Raw genomic sequence first — 20,017 nt, forward strand, 5'->3', positions numbered from 1 at the left:
GCTGGCGACAGTTTAACAGTAACAAGAGTTGGAAGGGCCCTTGGAGGTCATCTAGTCCAACCCTTTGCTCCCGCAGGAGGCTTATACTAGGGATTCGAACCGTCGAACCCCCAACCTTTCTGATCGACATGCTCAGAGTCTTAGCCACTGAGCCACCTAGCCAGGCTACACTCATCGCCAGTTCCGTTGAATTAAATGGGGATTGATTGACTCTTCCGTAAAGGTGACTCGGATGAAAGCGAAATAACCGATGTATCAATAACAGAGCTACCGAATTCAGTCGGCCTGGCTTGCAGGTACATGACGGGAGGATTACATCATGGATGTTATTCTGCGAAGGCTTACAAGAAGTTGGGTTTCCCCCCTCACACACATTTGCTAGTCGTTCCTGACTATAGGGGGTGGTGCTCATCTCTGTTTCAAAGCCGAAGAGCCAGTGTTGTCCGAAGATGTCTCCGTGGTCATGTGGCCGGCGTGACTAAATGCTGAAGGTGCACGGAACACTGTTACTTTCCCACCAAAGGTAGTTCATATTTTTCTACTTGCATTTTTTACGTGCTTTTGAACTGCTAGGTTGGCAGAAGTTGGGACAAGTAACGGGAGCTCACTCTGTTACACGGCGCTAGGGATTCGAACCACCGAACTGCCGACCTTTCTGATTGACAAGCTCAGCGTCTTAGCCACTGAGCCACCACATTAGAGATCAATGCCTTGAGGTCGGTGGCCTTTTTTGCAGGGACTTGGAGATTAAAGACCAAACTGAAAAATTGGGGGCAACCATCAGATGGCAGCAGGATTGTGGGTCTCTTGGCTGCCAGTTATTAGTCAATGGGATCTTGCAGTCTGGTAAAAATACCCCTTGGAAACATTATCCTTGGAAATGAGTCAATGAATGCCATTACCAATAGTCCAGTCACCGTGCAGGGGTCTCCAACCTTGGCAACTTTAAGACTTGTGGACTTCAACTTCAGTTTTACTATCTGAGGAATTCTGGGAGTTGAAGTCCACAAGTCTTAAAAGTTGCCAAGGTTGGAGACCATGACTTGTTTATTAAACCATGTCTGAAGCAAATTCTGACAGAATAATCAATTTAAAATCAATAACACTATTGATATTTTCTGATTTAATCCTGGAGTTTTCTACATTTGAGCCCATCCCAGCTAATCAATTAACCATAAAGAAATAAATCTGTCAACTGGTAAGGTTTAGAAGTTGCATTTTTAAAAAATATGTTTTATTGGTACATCTTTTCATTAAAAATATAAAAAATTCCATGTCTATCTGAACAGCGTGTTGTCTGGGCATAGTTAATTTTGAGTAAAGGTACAACAATAACCATAATCATACTGGTAATCTTAATAAACATATCAATATTAACCATAAAATAATAAAACAATTAGTTTGTCCATCTTGCAATATTTACAATACAAATTGTTATTATCTCTTTGAATTCTTTTTAAACTCTAATCTCCATTTTTGTTAGTTAACTATTAGTAAAATATATCCCATGTTAAAAAGTATTCTGCTTCTTCCTTTTCTTTTATCTTAAGTGTCAATCTATCCATTTCAGCACATTCTAATATTTTTTATTACACTTTCATCTGTTGGGATCTCATCATTTTTCCACTGTTGTGCAAACACTATTCTTGCTGCCATTACTCTATGCAGAATTAAATACGTATTCCCTTTATCATACCGTTCTGGTAGTATCCCCAGCAGAAATATATATTTCTGTTGCAATTAGAATATCGAAACTCCAATTGGAGGGTATAGAATAGATCCCATAAATCCCTATGGTTCAGGGAAGTGTCTGGAAAATATCAGACTCCAGGGGGCATCAGTGCACAGTAAATGTTTTGAATTGCACAAGGTTTACTCTTAGCCAACTATTCTTAAGGCTATGTTGAAACTTCAAGCTTCCTTTGTTTATCTGCTGTTCAAGTTGCAGAACAGCAGGAGTTGGTCGAGTGCATGTGCCAATAACATATTTGCTTTGCAAGCCTCTACCCACAAGCCACAAATGAACAAACTCAACTTCCAGTTTTTTTCGAAGAAGTTTATAATGCCTTAGTAGATCCAGCTGCTGCTACCTCCATTACAGTGCTTTGTAATTCAAAAGTTCAGTCTAGAATCTTTCTTGGTTCATATCCGTGTGCTGAGTACATATTTATATGAGAAAAGTATAACTATATTTGAAAGTTTGGACAAAAAAATTATATAGCACCAGCACTTTCTATGTGAGCTTTTTTCCCCCTATTGTAAAATGCAGAGACAAGGATACAATAGTCCTTGTGTCTTATACCTGTTCTTTAAAGGAGCAGATGACCTTTGTCCATAAAACAAAACCCTTTCTTATAGATGTTCCTGAAAGCTGACAATTTAGATAGGCTGTTAAGACTCCTGGCTTTGGATGAATGAGGTTAAGCAAACATTGCTATTTAAAAAAAACATGCTGTATGAAGTCAAAGTTTGCTTTAACTAAAATTTGTTGAACAACGATGGGGGGTGGGGGTTGTTTTGCACATTATTCAAAAGCCATCAACTGTGGATTATAAATTGCAGTAGCTGGATTCACACATAGCCCCAAGCCAAAATCAAATAAATGGTATCTTTGTTGAGCAGGATATGTAAATCTCTTGTTCTTTTCATTTGTTAGATTATCCTTAGTATTTGAGTAATAACATCTCAGTTTTATGAGGTTGTTTTAGATTATAATTAGCCCAGATCTCTCAAGATGAGGTGAGCTATAAATGAGGGTAAATAAGCGCTGTCATTGGATTTGAAGGCATATGAGTCAATTCATTAATTGTTAAATCCTCACTTACATGGTTTGATGTAGAAAGGATACATTGCATGTCTATTGATGCAGCAACAATGATCTCTTATTTGCTCTTAACAAGTGAGTTAAGTTGCATCATTCTGAAAGAATTGTTTTTAAGTGAGGCACACTTGGACTGCAGCAGTTTTATCTCTACTTCTTTTGTAGCGTTGTTTACTACGTGCAGTTTAAATGTATTAGTGATCAAAACTGTGTACACTGGTAAACATGTTGCTTCCCAACTAATCTGGCCTGGTAATAGTGCAATTCCTGATACGTTTACTCAGAAGTCACCCCAGTGAATTCAGTGAGTTGGATTGATTCCGAGTGTGTCTAAAACTGATTTCAAATGTTAGGGTTTCAAATGTGTTATTCAACCAAGGATGTGGTTCCTGTAATCTTCTAGATGTTGCTAGAGTCCAGTATCCAATTATCATAGCCTCTGACCAGAAGTGATAGAAGCTGGACTCTAATAACCTTTGGACGGCTGCAGCTCTATAATCATTGGCTAAGGTCACATGACATACTGAACTGCAAGCTAACTGGAATGCATATTTGTATGAAAGTGTATATTTATCCAACGGTAATTTTAATTCTGCTAAATCGTGAAGTACTCTGGGTAATGTATTAACTGTAATGCAAACCAATTCCATGCGGACTATTTATGATTTAGTGTGTTGTGTGAAATGGGAGTAAACCACAATTATATTATTAAATTCTGAGCATTGCTATGTGAATGCTACCAGTTTTGATTTAAAACAGTGGCCTGGGAATCTTACCTAGCGCTGAGGTGTGACATTCACTTTGTTATCCCCTCTATGTTCTCATTGCCAAAATTGCATTTCATCATCAAGGACATCTGGTTTCGATCCATACATTTATGACTATGGTCTTTGATAAATATTAGTGCCAAAATAAATGTTTGAAGAACTGCTCAGAGCACTGAATGTTTATATGAAAATTTGACCTGAGAATTATATCTAATAATCCATAGTACAGTCCTCTATTATGTATTCAGAAATGTTCTTCTGCAGCTTTCCCTACCCTATTTTCAGGTTTCTGTTGGAAGTAGAATTTCAATTCCATGCATAATAGCAGTGATGAATGATCGTGGTCCAATTCATTTGAATGACACCAATCTGCATTCAGCCATATGGTACTATAGGAGTATAATGGATGATTAATAAAGGTTGGTGCTTTTATCGAAAACTAATTGCCCGTTCATATTGTGGGGCATCAACAAATGGTGTGCATAAAAAGCAGTCTAGAATGTAATAAAATTCTAACAGTATAATAACGTTCGAAATCTTAGCTACTCTGCTTTAGAATTTTAAAGTTTTATTAATAAAATAAAGATGGTTTCACACATTAACACAATCTCTTGCACATTTTATTATGTCACTATTCAGTGGCGTTCTATTCTCCACATTTAGCTAGGATTGTAGCTTTGACCGAGAAGTAGAGGATTTTAAAAAGAAAGTATAAATAGCAAGGTATGTTGTATACATTCATCCAGCCCACTTATAGGCTGTTTTCTGATGATTCACAAGGCAGTTTGCATAAGTATAATGGATCCAGTTGTTTAAACACTAATGCAATGATACAGTTAGAAAGGTAGGTGATAGTTAAAAGAATCTAAATGTAGAAATAACAATGCAGGGCAACATCTGTTAACTGTCAAGGGCTGTGCCAGGAAGAGAATAACATTTGCATTAATTCACATTATGGTTTAATGTAAACTAAATCACATTTGCACACCCTGTAAATTAATGATCAGCAGTCACAGCAATTGCCTTGTCCAACTGCAGCAAAAGTATCTTTTGCATCAGCTCCGTAGGAACCAAGTGGCTAGGGTTCCAGTTCTTCTTTGTTCAGAAATAAGGCCTTGTCTGAACACCTATCTTTGCCTGATTGCAAATAACCATTCCCTTGGAGATTCAAATAAGACGTTAAGGCTTTTTTTCAGGAGATTTGTGAACTCACAAAGTATCTGGCATATGAAATGAAGACGGCAAATGGAGGCCCCCAACATCTGTTAAAGCACACAAATGCAAGGCTTTTGAACTTAAAGGCTACGGCAGACTCTTGTCTCCTTTTTTTTGTTGTTGTTTTGTTATTCAACTCAAAACGCTCTTGATTCACAATGTTCAGAGAGCTAAACGGAAAGTGCCTTTTCCTGAACCTGGTTATTTATATACCAGAACTGACTGCTGCTGCTGCTGCTAATGCAAGGGACAAGAATATTGCTTGCAAAAAAACACCCCCAACAAAACCCAATAAAACCTTCCCCTCCCCACTTCCACCGTGCACCAGGTTGTCATCTTTCACACCGAGAGGAAAAAAACTGGCTGCTTATAATTTGCCACAAGCAGCCAGATAACAAAAGGCATTCATGTTTTTAGGGAATTTGATCAACTGCAATGACTATCTAATTTGTCTTCTAAATTCCTCTGGCCTTGCAGTTGATGTGGCTTCTAAAACCACAAATATGGACTCCATTTTTAGGGTGAATAAACAGCCAGTTCTGATGAATATTAAGTGCAAGAATTGGTTGTTACAAAATTCTTCCTGCCGATATATTCTGAGCTATGTTGCAAGGATTACAGTTATTCAGCAGTTGGAGCAAGTGTTCGCAGGTTTCCTGCAATTAAAAAAATGGTTGAATCTCAGCTTTGTGGCCTTAAATGCAGGTGAATTTCAAACAGAGGTTAAGAGCGGAGCTTAGAGCATCTATTATTTACTATTTGTTATTGCATGGCGACCTCTGAAACCAAAGTCTGTTTAACTGTCTAGAGGAGTTACAGTTCAGCTGCACTTGATGTCGCAAGAGAAATGTCGGAGTAGAAAGATGAGGAGGTCAGGGCTGGTAAGTGGAAAGAGACAATGGCAAAACAAGAATCATTTATTTCCAGTTACTCCTACCACCTCGACCCCGCTCCCCCATGCATGACAGAATTGAGCTGTTCCATTTTTGTCCATGTCTATTATATATTATCATTGACTGAAAGCCTTTTGGGGAATACACTGTGACATTTCCATATTCTGCCCAGCGCAGAGCAACTTATTAGCACTCCTAAGAATATTAAGCAGCAGGTGCTGGTTATGGAGGTGGGAGCTGAACCCCCATGTCCTCCCCAGCTTTACAGATAAGATTTGCCTCCAAAGGCTCGTATGAGAAAGGGAGCGTGATCTAGAGATCAAGGTGTTAGATTAGGATTTGGAAAACCCAGGTCCGCTGTCAGCCAAGGAAACTCACTCAGTGACTTTGAGCCAGTTGCTCACTGTCAGCCCAGCCTACTTCAGAAGAGGTTTGCTATAGTAGAGATAAAATGGAAAATTCTACCAAGCCACCTTGAGCTTCTGAAGAAAAGGTGGAACAAAGATCTAAAAAGTACAATACAAATGTAACAGTAATATATTTATATTTCCATCCACCCAGGATATTTTGATGCTACCAGATTGTTAATGGCAATTTGAGATTAGCCTTTTAACTCATCCCTAAATTCTGGAACATGATACTTGTAGGTATTAGCCAAAGGCAAGCATTCATTGGGTCCATAAATCACAGATTTATCCATGGTTTATTTTGTAAACCGTAATTGGCTTGGTTCACACACATTTGCTAAGCCATAAACCCAAAGATTATGGCTTAGTACATTACATCTACATAATTGGAGTCAACATAGAACAGTTAAGGAAATGTCCGTATAGTGTAGTTAAAGGCAAAGGACACTTTTGACACATCATACAGTGAGATATATATATATATATATATATATATATATATATATATATATATATATATATATATATATATATATATATATATATATATATATATATATATATATATATATATATATATATATATATATATATATATATATATATATATATATATATATATATATATATAAATAAAGGCTGCCTAGCTTAATTAATGTTGATCAGAGGAAAATCCATAGGGTTCTTATTTACTTTGACTAGAGGGAAAGCTTATTGGTTTATTGAAATACGGTATTTCAATGGCTAAACCAGAATATCCTGAATACCAGAGTTTATTTATCAAATGGCTTAGACTGGCTAAACCTAAACCATACTGTGACTTTGTGCCATGTAGGGATACACTTTCACAAAAATGGTTGTACAGATTAGAAGGGGGTGGGGGTGGGGGAATATCCAATTCTGGTTAGAGGAACAAATTCTTCCTATCTGTTGCACCATCCTATTGAATGGAATTACTTGCATCCCATTCTTCTCTCTCTCTATAAATACATGGTGTTCCTTAATCTTCCAAATGTGGCCAATTAAACTCCCCACCTGACTGCTAGGCAGTCTGTTCACTGTGGTGGTTCTGGGCCTCCACTCATGGTCAGTGTTCTGATGAAAGCTTGATTTAACGATGTGAAAGTACCTTTGGCCTTTAACATGAAAACAGGAAGAGAACAGTTGTCTTGTTTTTTTTTCTTGCTGGATTGTCACTGATGCAATACAACAGAATTGCTGGCTGTATTTCTATATTTGGAACCACATCTTCCTCTGTGTTATAAGAGTCATTAACATGCAGGACTTTGGATTCCTCAAGTGAAATCTGTTTTTTTATTCATTTGCCTGACTTCTCCATGAGAAGAAAATGCAGTACACAAGACTTTTCCAGCCCGACTAGTATACCTTTTTCTTATCCTTTGGCAGCCAAATGTGTAAACATTTTCATATTGATGTTCAAATCCTAAAATATCTAGAGTAGAAAAAAAATATCCCTGGAAGTCTGCAATTGTATTTAACATAATAGGCTAAACTCTGATTTCTTGAACGACTCGCTCTCCAACATTAACATTCTGGGGGAGATGCAAGATAAATGACAAAATGTGAGGTGGTGACAGATGTCTTTTTTCATTGTTGCAGTGACTACCAAATAGCTGTGTTCTTATAACATTGTATTGACAGAATTGGGTTAGACAGGCCATTGGCTTAAATTCAGGATAATGGAAGTTCTTCTGTTCTTTTCCATCTCCCAGTTTGTGCCCTTTCAAAGTTAGAAAAACAAGGTATACATTAAAAAAAATAAAACAAAAATAAACTTGTAACTGAATTGACTCATCCTATTGACCTGTGGTTAACTTAATTATGTTTGGTTGACCTGCATTTGACTGAGCAGTAAAGTAAAACCCAAACTTCATCATGATGAAGCATAATGTGTGAAGTTACATGCTACTGATCTATTCATGAGACATGCTAATCCTTCTTGTTTAGGTAAGAGGGTCACATGCATTTCCTTCTTAATCACCTATACAGCCTTTCAACTATGATCTATGACTTACATGTGGCTAAGCGTGTTACTTTTATGTAGAACCGTCACCATTTTTTCATGAATTGACTTCTCTAAATTATTGGCTTATCCTTTCACATCATGGAAGGTCTGCTTAGCATCTTCCCCCGCATGAAATAAAGGTGTTGGGTAAAAGAAAGTCTTCTCAGTGGTGGACCCTACATTTGTAGAATACTGTATCCTGCCCCTGAAGGTAGCTTGGTTCCTTTGCTCCTGTCTTCTAGGATGCTCATTTAAACTTCTTTAATAAGGATTTGATAATCTTAATGCCAAGGGGGAAGGAAGATGGCCACTTTATTTTTGAAATTGCTTAGCTGAAGTTATTTGTATACTGGCCAAAGAGTTTACATTACATTGATACAGACATTTGGAAATAAATAAATAGACAAAACTAGAATTTGAAACTCTTGGCAAGTCTTGATTTTAAATTCTGATAACTTTATTATCTACTGTTTTAACTATATGGCTGCTGCCATCTTAATCTTTTGAAATTATTTCAGTTTACATCTGAGAATCTTCTATAAGCAGAAATCCATGTACAGCCTGTGTCCAAAGAGAATGTTATAGCAAATAGTTCAATTTGGGCATGCTGTATATGACAAAGAAATCTTTTAAAATACATGGCCAATTCTTAACATCAGTGTGATTACCTAATGCGTTATTGATATATAATAGAAAGCCATTTATTCTTTGCCCTAAGAACATTTCTCTTCTTTTTCATGCTGTGACATTTCATGTAGCAACAGTGGAATATGGAAGTAGCTGAATTTTAAAATAGCATTTGCTAGTACTTCTTATAAAGCGGAAAATCTGTTTGCATTTTCTCCATTATTGCTGTTTGATTTGTAATTCTCCCGAATGGGCCAAGTTAACCAACTACACTACTGTTAAATTATATGTGATAATGTTGAGCTCTGTATACTTTATACAGTATTATTTACTTGCTAAGCTATCAGAATTCTGTTCCAAAGTCGCCACCTCATTTTGATATAGGAAATGTTGGTCCATGAATACTATCACCTATATATGGCAGTAAATATTCTCCTCTTTTCTGTTTATTCCTTGCTATTATTCTAACGTGCTTTCCACGTTAGAATAGCACTTTTGAAAGAGTTCTGTTCATTACAATTCGGGAAGGGAAGGCTAACAAAGTTGTGTGTGTATACAGTCAGCCAGCCAGCACAAACTTTGCTATGGTTTCCATACCTTATCCTTTTTCAGATAACACACATAGATCAAGTTTTGGATCTTTGTGTCACCAATAGTATACCAGCACAAATCTCTTGATTTGAAAATTAAGTATTAAAGTCCAGTGAGCAGTTGATAGACATAAAAGCAATGAGAGTCCTGGAGAGAAATGCACACATACAAATGTCATGGACTGAACTCTTGAAAAGTTGTTAAGTGGAAACGCTCATTAGAATAACGAGGATTCATTCCATCATAAATGGCAGTCTGAAGCCATACTGAATTTTGTACCGTATTCCTTAGGGCTGTCTAGACTTGTTCTTCCCAGTTTTTCTGCTGGGACCTAGAGGAGATTGCCCAAGCTGAGCCAGCAGGATTCAACCCTAGCAACAACTGAAAATAAAATGCCTTCCAACATAGCAACTCGTTTGGAAAAGCTGCCTCGATTACAAATCATGCAACTTGCAAAAGCTTGTGTGCTTTCTAAGACAGATGGGATTATTTCCTGATTGTCCAGTTATCCTGGAATAACTTGAGTTCCATCTAGGTAGATCTCACTTGCAAGTGTGTGCATATGACAGAGAAAACAATATGTGAGATAAGAGCTGACGGTGCAACTGTGCTATAAGCAGTACATGTCACAATGTTTCACTGTGAAATAAAACCATAAACCAGTTTAGTTTGGAAATAATACAGTAATCCCACTGTCCTAAAAAGGGTAATTTTAAGACAACTGTGGAGACGTTTGATTTCATTTGTGCTTGAGGAGATGGAATTAAAACCAGTTAAGAACGTATTAGCAACCTGAACCAGAGCAATGCCCTGTTTCTATAGTGACCTCTCAGATGCCTCATGGAAGTAAGACGACAGGATACACTAAATGCATAGAGCCAGGGGGCAGAATTTCTGCCTAGTAAGCTGCTAGATATGTTCTTTGACCATCAATAATCTAATACTGAGGTCCTCCTTCTTCAGGATCTCCTCTATCTTTGACTGCCTGATTCTTTAACTGAATAGAAATCTCTGTAGCTTTTTGCAGGCAAAGCAGGCGGGCTCGGCTATGATCTCATCTCCCGTAGATAAATAGGGCAACCCCCCCCTCAAGAAGAAGACCATAAGTTCTGCAATTCAGAGACAAACTGCCAAGTTACCCAGAAGAAATAGCAAGCAAGAAGTGCCTATCAAGATAAATCACCTTGGCTAAAAAAAGGATATTTAGCACAAGCATCTGCCCAGTTTAGGATTATAGTTTCTGTTATGCAGCAAGGGGAGAGAAAGGGGGATGGGTTTAAAGTACTATAATTTAACTGTTGTGCAGACAATTGTGATCTATTCAATAAAAAAGCCCAGTTCAGTAAACTCCGGCTTAATACTTTGAACCTGCGCTTTCCTCCTGCCCGCCACCCGCACTAACTCTGAATAGTATTAGTAGTAAACTTTTGCCATGTCAACCATTTTTCATCTCTCCGGAGATTTGAAGGGATGACTGTGGAAACAGGCAGAGATGTAGCCTGGGAAATCAATCTGGGAGCAAGCCGTTTGGCCCGGAGGAGAGCTCCAGTTCGCATACCTGACAGTAACTAAAGCAACTCCGGACTCTGTTCATGTGAAAGAGGAGCAGAGATAATCCTGTCAATGAGCAATTGTTCCAGGCCAAGGAGCACATGAAGTGGCCTTTTGTCATTAGTGTTTCCTGTTGTTATGCAGCAGGCAGGAGTCTGTGTATCTTGACTGATCGCCAACAACAAAGAGAAGATGCCAAGCACAAAACAGTGTGGCCTTGCTTGCCATTATTTTTAAGGCAGAAAGGAGATTGCAAAGTCACACACTTACAAAAACATTCTGTGTCCTGGAGAAACCAGGATCTGGTTCTGTCTGCTTTTTGATCTCATGGCTTACTCCTAAAATTAATCAATGAACAATGGCTTGTTTCATATACCATGGGGTAAGCTGGACTTTTAGAGTTTATCAAATTAAGTCAAAATTGGATAAATTTACCCAGCAAATTCAAGTCTCTGCTTGACAAACAAACAAATTGACACAAGCAAAGTAAATTACTCATCTTAAGCCTGGCCATTTTTCTGTGTGAGCTGAGCAACAGGAGAGAAATCCAGGTTTAGACTTCAGTGGTGTTAACCATTGTAAGCCAGCTGGTTGATTTCAGACATCACACTAAGCCATAAATCCTAACCTCAGAATCAGAATAGCTAGATGTGTACAATACATAAAGCAAACAAGCAAAACATATAGTACTGTATTGTATGAACCAGGTTAGAGTTTTAAAAAGCTGGACTGCATTCATATTACATATAACATAGTTTGCTTGGTTTTGACTTAATTTCATGTATAAATTCAACAGGAATCAGATCTAGTCTTTGGTAAGTTTTCTTTTTCTGAGCCCAGGTAAGCACAATTTGTTTTAAAAAAACGCATCAACATCCCAAGCTCATTCCCCCTGATATTAACTACAAGTTTCCTTAAAGTTATATTAATATTCTTCTTTTGCAATCAACTCCTTCTCAGGTGCTATTAAGTTTTCAATGATTAATAGTTTCAATTGTTTGTTACCAAAAGAGACTATAGCCAGTAATAAAGCACTACCATCTGGGTTCACACTCACAAAAAAGTTGAGTTTGCTGAGTAAATCTCCATTGGTTGGGAAGTTTTAAGGGGCTAAATTAAGATGGGGAAGAGTGGGTTTTTAAAAATAGAATCTTCTAAAAATTTAAAGCAGGCATTTAACCTTTATAAACACCAATCCACCTCCCCAAACATGGAATCCATTTTTTTTCAGGTCTACCTTACTCCAGGGGATTTGGGAAACCACAAAGGGAGTGTTGCAAAGAATTTTAGTAAGCAACAACTGACTGGTTTTGCACATCATATTAAACCATAAATTGCAATCACAGTGGCTGAATTTACATTGCCTTTTGGTGATCTTTGGGACACATTCATTTAAGTTTTGGGCAACAGAATGGAAGTAATTTGCCACTACCTTTTTTCCCAGGATCCCCCCCCCCCCCAAATTCCCAGTGGAGTCCTGTAATTTTGGTGATTTCTCATCCAACATTAACTAGGTTTGACCTTTTCAAGATTAGCCATGGTGCCAAAGCTGTTTACTCTTGGCACAAATGCCACAATGCCTCCCAAAATCTGATCAGATACTTAATAGCAATATTTCCATCCCGAAAGATGAAGGCTCTTCGTCATTATCAGAAGATACCAGAAACTAGATTTTTAAGAAAGTCACGAAGATTGTGGTAGCAATCATGGAAAGCATCACTAACATGAACTATTATGATCAGACAGACACAGGTGAATAGAGGTTTCCTAAGCTGCTTTTCAACAGGTATGTTCAATTGCAACTTTCAGAACTTCCAGGCAGATCTCAACACATTAGGGGAGCATAAGGCTGACCTTGGTATATACCGATTGCTTCAGTTTCCTATTCTCATTTAAAATAGCAGTAACATTTGTGATTTACATGCACAACCAAGTCAGGTTTAATCGCCACAAATTCTTCATGAGGTGCACAAAGTCAGAACATACATGGGGCACCTATCCCAAAGTTTCCTATACTTGTCTTTCCCACTTGGTGCTCTCCAAATATTATGGATTTTACCCCCACCAAACTGTCAGCCAGACTAATAGGAAATGTAGTCCCATCTGGAAGATTGACTAGCTTCTCTGTAAGTATCTTCCAGGGTGTCAAAAGTTTACTCTATACCTTTTGCACCTATGAAGTATTTTAGCTTGTGGCTTGTTTAGTCTATTGAATCCAAAAATGGTGCTTTATGCGACCATTTTGCACAAACCCACCCTATGGCTTGTTAAATTAGGGTTAAAGAAAACATGGTTTAATACCACCTGCAAAATCAGGCTTATCTCAAGAGGCAATTGAAAAGGAGGCTACAAAAGGCCTCTTAAGGATTTGAGGTTGTCATGTACTTACAGAAATAGCAGACATCTGGAAGATCAAAGCAAAACAATAAAAACATAGGACGTTAGATCTTTTGTCCATACTTAATTGTAAGTCCAGGAACATTTTCTTACACATGGATATTTCAATCAGGACACAGACCCAAGCAAGGATCTTAAATTTGAGGGTTTAGCTTTTATTTGGAGAAAAACAAAATCACCTGTACATTTCCACTTAATCAACAGTGATGTGTGCCTGCAAACAGAAGGGGCCTTAGCAAATCTCCACTCTACTAAACTTTCTGAATTTGAAAATAAAAAGAAAATTGCTATCCACACCATTTTTTGAAACAAAAACAAAACTTAAAAACAAAATCAAGCTAATTTTTTTTTCATTCAAGCTATTTTTTTTTCATTCAAACAAAATATTCTTGCTCTTTAGAGATAAAAAATATGGAGGGACATGCACTTCACTGTCTTGTTTAGCCCTTCTCAGTAATTTCAGAAGGCAACATAGTTTGAGCCCTTCCAAATAAATAGAAATACAACAAAGGTTTGTTTTTTTTCCCTTTGAAAAATTAAAAAAATATACACAATTACAGTTATTTTATTTGGTTTCAGAGGCAGAAAAAGCTAGAGAGCAGCTTACAGCTCATGTTCGTAGCAGCCTAACAAGAAATGCTAATCAGTTGGTCTTCCCCATCAGAAGTGACCTTACCTTGAAGATTTGTCATTTGGACACATGTGCCAGCTATCCCCCAGAAACTCCTGCTAGCTCAATACAAAACAAAGGAATGCAATTGGGGGGGGGGGGGGGAGAGAACACCAGAACCAAAACCCCTAACCTGAGGCCAGTGATATTTTCAAGTAAAAAAAAAGAAGAGATGGTTTCAAAATTCATAGTACTGAAGGGCAACAAGGCAGGAGAAATAGTGAAGAAGTATCTCCCAGCCATTCACGTTTCAGGAAAAAGGTTAAAAATCCATCACTGCTACCCTCTAAAGGAGAGGGGTTTATGGAAACAGCTTGTTCTGCCATTAGAGAACGATACAGCAGAGCAGATCCCAGCCTGTTTGAAACCCACCCCTCTTTATTGTGTTTATAGTCCAAATGCAGAATAGGTTTTGAAGGGGCAGGCTTTCCTTTTTTTTCCTGAATGGCTGAAGTTCTATAATTGCTATTCATTTCCCATCTGCAGAAGCTTTTCAACCTCTCTCTCTCTCTCTGTGAACAGCCCAAGAAAAAGCCACTCTCCCTTGTGAGAAAGCAGCAAGGCAGTGCAAGGGGTGGGGGGAGTTAAAAAAAAGCCTCTGGTGATTGTCTATTGTTTTTCAAGCAACAGGCAAAGGATGATCTGGGAAACGTATCTACAGGGGAAAACGAGAATGCTGGAGGCAGGCGTGTATCACAGTCAGGCCACAAGAAAAACAGGCCTGCTTCCCGAAGGCAGAGCTGCTCAGCAGCTGATTGCGCTTGGCTGCTGTTTGTTAACAAAGTCCGAGAAGAAGTCAAACTCATTTTGTCCCAGAAAGAGTTCGGGCAGCTCCTGAATGCGGTCCAAGCCCAGCTCCAGAACCAAAGCCGTCAAGACCTCCTCGTCAATAAGATCCGTGTCCATAACATTCAAGGTGAAAGCAGGGGAGGGCAGATGCTGCATTCCTGTGTGCTGTCCTGGGCCCATCCTGTATTGCTGCGCACCTGGTCCAACTGGGCTAGCTGTCATGCCTAGGAGAGGATGGCCCTGGTACTGAGTGTTGAGTTTCTGCAAGTGCATACTTGCCATAAGTTGCTGGGTGCCCACAGGCCCCATGTACTGTTGCTGTTGATTTGGGTTGTTGAACATCACTGTGCTTGGCATCTGGTGGTGACCCATCTGTCCATTCATGCCGGGCCTCTGCCTCATCCCTCCATCCATAGCAGGGCCTCCATACTGCATCATCTGGTGGTTGGGAGGAAGCGTCCTTAGCACATGCTGCTGTCCGTGTTGTGGCGGCGCTTGCATCCCATTCATGCCTATCCGGTAGTTCTGCATCCCATTCATGCCATGGCTCATTGACATCATCATGTGATCAGCCATCACAAACAGGGCACTGCAAGACAAAGAGCTCAGGTTAGAAGGCTGGCATTAACAACTCACTTGCCATGAATTCTAAAGGCTCTGCTGGCAGCACCTGAAGTCAAAGAAAGGAGGACTGTTTCAGCTACCTTGCTGACGTTCTAACTAGTTGATCAGGTTATTATTTTTTCAGATGGGAGAAAGCAACAAAGTCATGCCTGCCAGCTGTCCTCAATTCCAATATATCAAAGGCCACATCAGTGCAACGGGAGGAATGTCACAATGTCAGCCTCATCATAGGAGTCAAACCAGAAACTCCCCAGGAAGATCAGAGCTACACTTCAGTGTGAAAAATTTTATTGAGAGATATCAGAATCTTGAAAGTCTGTGCGGTACCTTAACTCTAGCAATTTCTTAATGTTTCCCAGCACTCAAAAGAATGCTCCACACACACACCCTTTTCTGTCAAGGTCAACTCTCTTCTTCTAGACAAGCTGTCTATTTTATTTGATATTGTCTACTATCCCATCACTAAATTCTATCACATTTGAGAACCCCTACATTGTAGGTGCAGACTGAGGCAATTCCCAGATGCTTTAGACTGAATCCCCCCCTAACTCTATCCAGAGAATTGATCTAAGAGGTCTTTTAAGGTAAAAATACCTATGCCACTACCAAGCTAAAGACTCCTAGAAATATTTTTTTGCTACCTTTCCTGGAGATTTCAAAGGGCCCTAGAGTGTCTGCCCAACTGGCCCCAAGTTATTCAGTGGACTTTACAGCTGAGGTGGATTTAACTTTTGCTGATGGATCGACATGTTAAGATTAGGATGGGGGGGAACGGGACTGAAAGCTTGAAGAGTAACTGCAGCTCTGGACAGCTGCAGATGTTTCTCCAAGCAATGGGCCAGAGCTAATTCAATGAAGCAAAGAGAGGCACGCATACATATAATTCCAGCCTTTCTTGTCCACAGTAGCAGCAGATGGTAGGGACTCCTCCCTGCCCCCTCAGTCCATGTGGCAGAGAGAAAACTGGAGTAGGAAATCACAATGAGACTCTTGGTCCAGTGTTTTAGCTCAAAGACGACATTCAGAGCTCAACATCCCACTTCCCACAGGGGCATGAATGGTTTTGAGAAGCCCTCAGAATCACTTGCATCCTATTACTAGGCCCCTTTCAGACATTTGATCTGGAGAAAGACTGCTTTTGAACAGAGGCATGACACAATCTGAACAGCAAACCACATTTTGGTCTAAAGTGGTGCTAGCGGAACTCAGAAAAAAGGTGAGCAACTATGATTCAGTTAACTGGGAATAAATGCATCAGGCAAAATCACTATAGAAATGTCCATGGAGCGTGTCCTTCAGTTAATATGTCACTCCAGTCTTCACAATGTTACTATTAGGTGTGTTCTCACACAGGTTCTTATACTAACCAACATTAAAAGCCGGCAGAAGATGCTACAGCTTGCCCCCCCCCACCTCTGTCCCAAACCAAGGTTAAAATTAAGCATAGTAGTGCACTGCTGCATTTAATTCCAAATTGTTTTTAATTCATCTGTATCAGCATGCTGCTGATTAAGTCTGAAGCTGTAAACTAAGTAGCAAGATTGTTTTTTCCTTTTCCAAAGTGTCAAGCTGGCTAAGAGCAAGGGTAACCTACTGGGAGATGTGTGTGTGTGGGGGGGGGGGGGGGGAAGGCAACAAGACACCTCCCAACTCCTTAGGTCTGCTCTGTTAAGAGTATAATATTTACACAACGCACTTAAAGCTGCAAAGTGATTTGCTCAGACTCAGCAAACTGTGTGAGCCGAGTCACAGGGCTTTCCAACAATCGTTTATGGCAGGGGTCTCCAACCTTGGCAACTTTAAGGCTTGTGGACTTCAACTCCCAGAATTCCTCAGCCAGTTGCCAAGGTTGGAGACCCCTGGTTTTTATAACACGCTGAGTAGACTGGAAACTTAAGGTCTACTCAAGTGAACCACGCAGGCTGTGTGAACACATCTGCCCAATCCCCCCCCCCCACCTCTCCTATGGAACTCACTGCACCGATTCCCCCTTTCACGGAGTAATTCAGCTGCAAAGGAAGCACCAACAACTTGTCTGCCGACCCCTCTCTTGAGCTTAGGCCGGGCCGGGCCAAGCCATTCCCAAAGGCGTGTTTCCTCCAACCCAACGCTTCGATAAAAGTTTGGCATTTCCATTTCCTCGGGTGATTTTGTGGCGCCCCCTAGAGGCAGGGCAGGGCGGCGACTGCCGTTCGCAGCGGGCTGCAATAAAGATTCAGCCCGGCGCGCAAGCCTGGAGTTTGGGGGCACCTCTTTTTAAGCTTCCTCCGCCCTCCTTTCTCCTTGGCGGGTCCCTTCCCCGCTTTTCTGAGCCCGCAACCCCAATTCGCACGTGCAATAGATATGTGCAAGCAGCTACTTTAAATTCAATTAAATACCAACCAAACTGCAAGTCAGGGACGTGCTTCGCGTTCACGCCTCTCCCGGCCAAGCTCTCCCCCGCCTTAAGAGACCCAGCTTTTCCGAACGGGGTGGCGGGGCGCCTTCGGAGCCCCGATCGCCCTTCTCCTGGTTCGACCCCTTCGGGTAACCTCCACCCCTCTTTTTTTCTCCCCCCCCCTCCCTCCGCCCCGGCGAGGTAGCTCCCGCTCCGGCACATTCCGCCCAGCACAAAGATCAGCACTTCGCGAACACCCGTTTAACCCTTCCCTCCCGGCGCCCGACTCAGACAATGCCGCCTCTTCCTTGCCTGCAGAGCGCCCGGGTGCAAATCGGGGAAGAAGGCCGGCAAGGGCGAGAGAAACCGTCCGGCAGCCCTGGCCGATTCTACGGGAAAAGAGCTCTCCGGCGCGGGTCGGTTCTTGAAGCCCAGAGACGCTCCCACCCCTCAGGCACGTACCCCAAAGGCGGCGATCCGAAGGGGCGGCTGCACAAACGCGGGAGTCCGCTCGACGGAACAAAAGCAGCCCCGGCTGCGACGGCCGCTCCGCTCCGCGCTTTCTCCCGCTCGCTTGTCGGCCGGCCTTGCCCGCTGTTTGCAAAGGCGTCCCCAACTCCGGACGCATCAATCCCGGCTGGCAGCCCCCCTTTTCTCTCTTTCCTTTTCCTCCCGCCCACTGCCACACTCAACTCCTCGGTGTATGTGGCCAGCAGGGTAAACTTCAGCCCCTTTATATAGTCGGGCGAGAAGGGCGGAGACATTAGCCGCGCCCCTCCGTTTCTGATTGGTGCGAGGTCTTTTCTATCCTCTCCCCCCTCCCCGCGGAACGAGGGAATTCGGGCCCGATGTGAAGTCTCGGGGTCCCGCCCACCTGTTTTTCTTTCTCATTCAAAGAGGGAAGCTTGGAGCGCGATGGCTGGTCGGGTCTGCCTCTGGTTGACCCCAGCGGGGAGAGGGAAGGTCGACTTAAGCGCTCCCTTCATCTCCAACCGGCCTGCCTGAGGTTCCTTCCTTCCTTTCTTTTCCTTCCTTCCCTCTTTTTCCTTCCTTCCTTCCTTCCTTCCTTCCTTCCTTCCTTCCTTCCTTCCTTCCTTCCTTCCTTTCTTTCCCTGCCTTCTCTCCTTCCTTTCCTCTTTTTCCTCCCTCCCTCCCTCCCTTCTTTCCCTGCTTTCTCTCCTTCCTTTCTTCCTTTTGTTTCCTTCCCTCTTTTTCCTTCCTTTTTTCCTCTCCTTCCTTTCTTTTCCCTCTTTTTTCCACCCTCTCTCCCTTTTCCTTCCTTCCTTCCTTCCTTCCTTCCTTCCTTCCTTCCTTTCCCTGCCTTCTCTTCTTCCTTTCCTCTTTTTCCTCCCTCCCTCCCTCCCTTCTTTCCCCGCCTTCTCTCCTTCCTTTCTTTTCCTTCCTTCCTTTTCCTTCCTTCCTTTCTTTTCCTTCCTCCCTCCCTCCCTCCCTCCCTTTTCTTTCCTTCCTTCGTCTGTATGCAAACAAGTCTGTATGCAAACAAACGAGGGCAAGATTTCGTCTCCTTTTCTCCTCTGCTGCTGCCGATTGGTGGAAGGAGAGGCGTTCTCCTGAGGAGGCGCGCCCATTGATGTTCTTAACTCAAGGAGGTTCCTTGGGGTGCAGCTGATGGAGAGGGAAACCGAACCACTTTTTTTCCCACCCGGGATTCCCGCTTGCATGGTTGGCTATCAGCACCCATCATCCTCCAAGATAGGTGCCCTTAATATCCATGCCCTGTTTTCCTTGTTCCCCAAATAAAGATAATGGAAGTTTGTTTAGGGAACCTGTTTGAGTTGAGCATCTCAGGCGCATGCCTACATAAAAATGGTTTTCCCCCCATTCTTGCATGTAAGAATCTGCTGTTCTCCTCTCCCTCTTTTATTTGAAGAGAAAGGTCACACATCTAGGCTGTTTTACTCTTCTTAATTCTAGATTAAGAATCTCACTGGATCAAAACAACATCCAGGCTATAGTCTCACGTTTCCAATACTGGGTAACCATATATTTCTGAGGGAAGCCTGCAAAAGAAGACAACAAGTTCACTATGTTGCTAGACCTCAGCATCTGCTTTTCGCTGGTAGATTGCCCTTGCACGTGGAGGCTTTGTTGTTAATCATTGATAAAACTTCCTATATTCTTTCAACTAAGCACACCAGCGTGCCTACCATCCCTGTCCTATTGTCCCCATTTATTCGTACCCATTTCCTGTGTTCATGTCCATGTTTATACTTATACCGGTTATCTCGTACATATTTGACA

The 20,017-nt window shown here is 41.2% G+C and overlaps 1 protein-coding gene across 1 annotated transcript; it reads right to left on the reverse strand.

Moving 5' to 3' along the window:
• Nucleotides 1-13,429: 13,429 nt before the first annotated feature.
• Nucleotides 13,430-18,483, reverse strand: CITED4 (Cbp/p300 interacting transactivator with Glu/Asp rich carboxy-terminal domain 4). The gene is made up of 2 exons (XM_081961893.1): nucleotides 18,218-18,483; nucleotides 13,430-15,343 (listed from the first exon to the last, which is right to left on the reverse strand). Exon 2 carries the CDS (start codon nucleotides 15,328-15,330, stop codon nucleotides 14,710-14,712), a length of 621 nt encoding a protein of 206 aa, XP_081818019.1. The 5' UTR covers nucleotides 15,331-15,343; nucleotides 18,218-18,483; the 3' UTR covers nucleotides 13,430-14,709.
• Between the last annotated feature and the right edge of the window lie 1,534 nt (nucleotides 18,484-20,017).

This window comes from Natrix helvetica, assembly GCF_964273705.1.
Source record: "Natrix helvetica genome assembly, chromosome: 9".
Lineage (NCBI taxonomy): Eukaryota > Metazoa > Chordata > Lepidosauria > Squamata > Natricidae > Natrix > Natrix helvetica.

Bases quoted from the DNA above. Each gene is read 5' to 3' on its own strand.
- CITED4 (XM_081961893.1), bottom strand. From the start codon at position 15,330: ATGGCTGATCACATGATGATGTCAATGAGCCATGGCATGAATGGGATG.